We start from the raw sequence: 6,168 nt of genomic DNA on the forward strand, positions 1-6,168 counted from the left end.
ATATAAAATAAATATCAAAAATATAAGTCTTTGTTTTACTATGGTTGCAAATATCAAAACATTTCTATATGTGACACGGCACCGGAGTTAAGTTAGGGTTTTTCAAAATGCTGACACGCCGAGCTCAAAAGGTTCACCATCACTGTTTTAGTTCTTCTTTGAATGTTTGGTAAAACTCCCCTGTGAAGCCATCCGGTCCAAGGCTTTTGTATGCTGGAAGTTTTTTTTATTACTATTTCAATTTCATCAGTTTTAAGCACATCATTATAAGCAGTCGAACTCCCAGTCTCCCAAACTCCTGGTGGAACAACCGCCCACGAGGACAATTTGCATATTAGGCTTTTATTATATAGGAGAATTTCATGCGTGCTTATGAAGAGTATGGATTCACTATCAGAGACCAGGCTCTTTCCATTTCATAAGGCTGTTTGCTGAATTTGTTTAAACCTATACGCTTTCTAAATTTCTATTTCATCTATCAACAAATGAAGAGTAGAGGGTAGAATCTCAAAGTATGATAGCGTGGTTTTCCAAACTTGTAGTTCTGCCAATTTTTACCTTATGAATTTTGAAGCTATATGGTTATCTGCATACCAATTCAGAATTTTGCCTTTCTGCTATTATTTAAACATTAGAATATGACTCTTTTTTTTTTTTTATTGGTGCCTTTTACTTTAATAGCTATTTTGCTGATCCTTTTATTGTCAACTTTTTGGGGCCATATGCTTTGGTGTGTTTTTTTTTTCCAAATAGTATATAGTTTCTTAAGGAGCATGTGGCATATTGCTATTGCCTGTTGATCTCCTTTTTAATTATTTAGTTCACTGAAATTTATCATGATTATTGGTAATTTTTCTTATTTTGTATTTGTCTTGCTTTTAAAATAGTTTTTGTTGTTGTTCCCTCCTTTTTTCTATTTCTTTAGATCAATCAAGTTTTAAAAACTTTACTCATTTTTCATCCCCCAGCTAGTTTGGAAGTATAGCCATCTGTTTCTATTTTTGTGGGTGATTATGTACATTTATTTAATTTACTCTAAAAGTATCCTACTCTTCCCAAACAACCTGTAATACTTTAACTTCCTTGTTTTACATGTTATCATCTATTATTTTTATTGTTACCCAAATAAGACAGTACTCTCTTTATACAGTCAATATATGTTTTGATTTATTCACATTTACCTAGTTCTTTGTTCACTAGTCCATCATGCTTCTCAGACTTTTACATGTAGGACTGTTTTCATTCTTTATGAAATACTTTCCTCGAAAGTTTCTTTAGATAGAGGGATCTGGTTGTAATGAACTCTGTTTTGTTTTGTCTAAACACTTAATAATGTAACTAGAATTTTCTGGTCCTCCAACTGTGATCACAGAATATCAGAAGCATTTAGCATCTAAATAGCCACTCACTAACAGATACCTAGTGCCTTGGCGCTGGAGAAGCCTGCATGCAGATTGGCCTGCTGTCCATTGGCTTCCTGGCAAATGTGAGGGTCGAGTGTATTTACAAGGATAAACCTCTAGACAGAGATATGTGCTTATTAATGACACATGACTACCCTGTGCACTGCAGAGAGACCTAGAAAGTGTGGCATGTGTATAGACAGTGATTCAGATACAGCACTCGAAACCGAGGGAACTCATGCTTTAATAGACACCGAAATCACAAAAGAAGGCCAAGTGCCTTAGCAATCTCAATAAAAATATGAAGTTCTTTTTACATGATAAATTTCATAATATAAAAAGTTTAATGCCATCTGGAAACTGTAATTTACAAAAATGTCCACATAGGCCAAAGATGGCTACCTCTGCATACAACGGGTGTGAGTGCCAAGTGGGGCAAGGGTCTGAGGAAGGGAGAGGTGACCACATGTATCCTTACGTGGAATATCTTTGAAGGATCTGGCACAAACAAGGGCCCAGTTCACAAACCACATGTACAATCATTTTAGATAAAACAACAAAATAGGTGATGAAATATTATACACTTTTCACTTTCTGCCTACTTACTAAAAGCAAACCAGATTATTGGGTGGTATTTTTTCCAGCCTGAAGTGAAACTAACAAAGTGACAGTTCCCCTTGTGGTGGGAGGTGGCGTGACAGGCAGGCACCATACTGAGACTTGCTACCATGATCACCTACTGAGAGTCACTGGGACAAGGTCAGGAGAGGGACAGTGTGTGCAGCACTGGTCTCCTGCTGAGACCCAGCAAGCATCAGTGCGAACCGTGATTTTTTTCAAATGGATGGAGGTGAGAATTTTTTCATTTTACTACACACTAATGTAAATTTTAGTAGCTAATTGTGTCTTGGTATTTTGACTTAATTAAAAGGCAAAGTAGTTGAGTAGTTCACTGGTGAGAATTAAGGTAGAATCTACTCCTACCTTGCTTTGTGGTCAGACCAAGGCTTCTAGGAAAGGGAGATTTTATTGCTTGTGTTCAGTGTATTTGCATCTGATGAGTACAGCAGGGGCAGGGCATTCCAGTTTCCTGAGCTGAAATCGAATTGTATCCAATGGGATTTGCATATGGAAAAGAAAAAGTAATTTTTGTAAATTTTACCCACATCCATTGACTCCTTCCAAGATGGAGCAAAAAGCCAAGGACTATGTATGGAGGAGTCATTCGCTTCTATCCATGTGACTCAGAGTTCTCATGAACGCCAATCGATTTTGTCTATAACCTGACAATTCCCCTTGATTGTAGAAACAACACATTATTCTGATTGTGTTTTCTGTTATCTATACCAGGACTCAGCAAACTTTCTTAAAAGGCAAGGTATTTAGATATTTTAGGCGTTCTGGGCCAAGAGGAAAAAATCAGGAATGTTATGTGGGTATTTAGGTAACTGTTTAAAAATGTATAATCTATTCCTAGCTCATGGCTGTAAAAAAAACCAGGCCTCTGACCAGATTTAGCCTCTGGGTTGTAGTTTGCCAACTCTTGATCTGTACAAAGAAATCTGTGAATTAGCCAATCTGACAATTTTTAAGTGCATACTTTTTTTTTTTCAGTATAGCCTGAAAAATTCACTCTGACTTTACATCCATTTTATTCCTGTAGAAAACACCAAGAGTGACAGTAAACATAAAGAAGCAATGACTCTACCGTGATTTTGTTTGGTCCTATTATTTCACCATCTCAGCTTTCCCTCATTGTAGCTTATATCTAGAACAACAACAAAAAACACATATACCATTTGGCTTTTCAACATGAAACCTGTAACAATAATGTACGTAGGACTGAAACCAAGTTAGGGTCCACGAATTCTCCTAGCTGGCCTGATAACCACGGGAAGCGGTGTGGTGTGGTGGAGGCATGAGCTAGAGGTGGGCAAATGGGCAGCAGCCTTGTCCTCACGGACAGAGCACAGACCCCAGGCCTTCCGTCCAGGGCTCCTTGGCACTTGGGAAAGAGGCTGAGATTTGCTAAGAAAGGAACAGCCCAACTATCTACATATAGATTCAGAAATTTACTGTGAGGTTTAGTTTTCATAATGGAGAACCTGATTTTGTTATCTAATGCACAGTGCTATAAACTTGGCTTTCATTTGCTACACTAGTACTTTTATTACCACTTATTTTTTTCCTATTGACATAAAGTTATTTCTCTTCCAGCATTAGATCAGGGTTAGACTGGGACAGCCTTATTGTTTGCTTTTGTGGACATGGCTGTTGGGTTAAATGCAAAAACCTCTATGGCATAGCAGGGAATAATAACACAAATTGAATAAATATTATCCATTCCTCTTTTCAGAGTATACCGAGGAACAGGGCCAGTCGTCAGTCTGTGTTTACAAAGTGACATCCTACCCAAGGTTAGAATCTCTCCCTGTGGGTCTTGATGTTTGTGACCCTTATGCCAGGCCCCTCATGTCCACTCGCTCCCTGTGCTGCTGGTGCCCCGGGCGAAGCCCACCTTTGTGTGATATATCCTCACAGTGAGGATGAAGGCTTTTCATTTTAGAATTACCTGAGAGGCTTCTTTAAATTCTCCAGCTAACCTTAGTACTGATAGAACTTTCAGCATTGCATTTCTTTATTTGGATATGTTAATGTCACCCCTCTCTAGACTATTATTTTGTCTCTTCCCAGCTGGCAACACCTTCAGGGATGTATGTTTCCCTGTTCAGCAGTATTTGGATGTAAATACACCCAAGGCCCTGCTTCTCAGGCTATGGACATAAAGCCTTCTGTGGGAGAGCAGGGGGCCCCGGTCGCAGCGAAGATGAGGGTCCCTGTGTAGCTCACAGACATGGGGTGCTGGTATTGTGGGAACCTGGCAACAGAGTTACAAGTGGTTTTAGAGGCCTGGAGATGGGAAAAGATAAAATTAAGCAGCTAATAAAGGGAATAGGAGCTGGAAGGCTAGATTCTGGTTAAATCTAGTTAGAGGATTTTTTTATTTTTTTATTTTTATTTTTTTGCTTATAAGGAACTGAATAATTTCAGTCTTTCCACCCCAAAGCTTGATAATTACTTATTGATGACTATTCAAAATTTGACATTTTAAAAAACTTTCTGAGCTTTTAAAAATAATAGCTATAAATGCAAAGTACTATTGATAATAAAACCAAGTTGTTTATCCACGTACAAAAAAGTCAGTAATGTTTTAAAAGCACAAAATTGCATTTTAAATCGCAATTGCATAGTTCTGAAATGCCTGGATAAGAGTTTATAAATTTTTTAAGAAAATTCAAGTTTGGTTGACGGCGGGCCCCAAGGATATTTGTAGAGCTCAACAAAACCAAGTTCAGGATGGAAGCGCTGTTTTGATGTGAATTATTGCATTGTTACTGTGATGTTACAGTATCATGAGACCAAAACTGCTACAATTTAATTTAAAATCATTGGCATTTTTTAAACCATTATTCTGTTTTTGGCTGATATAACATTTTCATGTAGAATTCAAGTTAGATTTTATATATCCCACCCCCAGTCAGCACCTGAAAGCCTTAAAAAAGCTCTATTTGTATTTCTGTGTATAAAAGGTACTGCATATATACCTCTTAGCAAAATATGTGCTCCCTTTCCTCTCCCCACCCCAGAACCCTGGCCATTTTTAATACAAAAATCCTGTTGAAGAATCACATCAAAGATGAGAAGCAGAGTTCAAAGGTAAACATTTGGTGAAGTGTGTAGAAAATTCCATGAGCCTCCTGTACCAATCCCACAGAAGTGCTGGCTTTTGATGAACCTGGCGCAGAGAAGCCACCATCTGTGGGCGTGGTGGTGCCCTGGCCTGGAGTGCACCCTTTGTGAGAAAGCTGGTGGCTTTGTGGGGTGACTGCACTCAGACAGGAGTAGGCCCAGCGAACAGGTCCTCTGCAGGCTGCTGCACCGAGTCCCTGGCACAAAGATGCTTTAGCATTTGGAGGAAGGAAAAAACCTTCCTGGGGACAGAAACTTGTAGCCGTTGCCAGAAGGAAGTCTCAAAGGGCGTGTGGGGGCTGCAGCAGGAGGGCCGGCGGGTGGTGGCAGCGTGCTCAGCGTGGTGGTCTCGCTGCGCCAGTGTCCGTTGGGAGGGGGTTTGGGTGGTGGTTCTCTGTGTTGTTGCAAAGACAGCTCCTTGAGTTCAAGCTTGTCTACGCCTTCCTCCTTCTTGTTGTGCCGAGGTGACAGATTTAACAGGCTGAGGACATCTCTTTTGGAAGTCATCGTTCCAGGGGTCCCCCGGAATATTTTCATGGGTCCTGTGGAATGCTGGGGTGTGCTCTGCCAGAACATCTTCAGGTTGTGCACAGCCTGCACCTTTTCGTCAATGGCTGCCATTTTCAGTTTGTCTATGTCGGGTGCATCAGCTGGACTCGAGCGAGCGGAACCAGCTGAGGAATAGGAGAGAGCTGGGGACGGTGCACTACCGGCAGGGGAGTGGTGGCCTGAGCTTGGGGACATGTTCCTGGGGGATTTGGAAATGTGGGCACTGTAAGGAGAGCTGGGGTACTTCAGTTTAAAGAGAGGCTGGTCAGTCAGGGAAGTCTGGGAATCAGAGCCGGGCGACGGGCGGCCACTATGCTGGCTCGGGCTGTCTTTGATGGACACCTCCAAGGCGGTGGGGCTGCTGTATCCTGAACTCACCTTGGGCAGGGATGAGCTTCTGGCTGGGGGCTTTGGTTTAACAGTAATTGGTGATGGCTGGCTCTTCTGATGGGGGAGGGTAGGCCTG

General features: G+C 40.9%; 1 protein-coding gene and 1 long non-coding RNA gene across 2 annotated transcripts in view; one reads left to right on the forward strand and one right to left on the reverse strand.

The window, feature by feature from the left end:
• Positions 1 to 6,168, forward strand: part of LOC107182835 — a 28,768-nt gene that overhangs the window by 17,475 nt on the left and 5,125 nt on the right. The gene's annotated exons all lie outside the window — the stretch shown is intronic.
• The window catches only part of TTC28 (tetratricopeptide repeat domain 28), a 394,102-nt gene continuing 393,038 nt past the window's right edge, over positions 5,105 to 6,168 (reverse strand). The window contains 1 exon segment of the mRNA XM_015562870.1: positions 5,105 to 6,168. This exon segment is cut by the window's right edge and continues 832 nt beyond it. Coding sequence (XP_015418356.1) covers positions 5,367 to 6,168 — 802 coding nt within the window. The 3' untranslated portion in view covers positions 5,105 to 5,366.

This window comes from Myotis davidii, unplaced genomic scaffold, assembly GCF_000327345.1.
Source record: "Myotis davidii unplaced genomic scaffold, ASM32734v1 scaffold478, whole genome shotgun sequence".
Taxonomy (NCBI): domain Eukaryota; kingdom Metazoa; phylum Chordata; class Mammalia; order Chiroptera; family Vespertilionidae; genus Myotis; species Myotis davidii.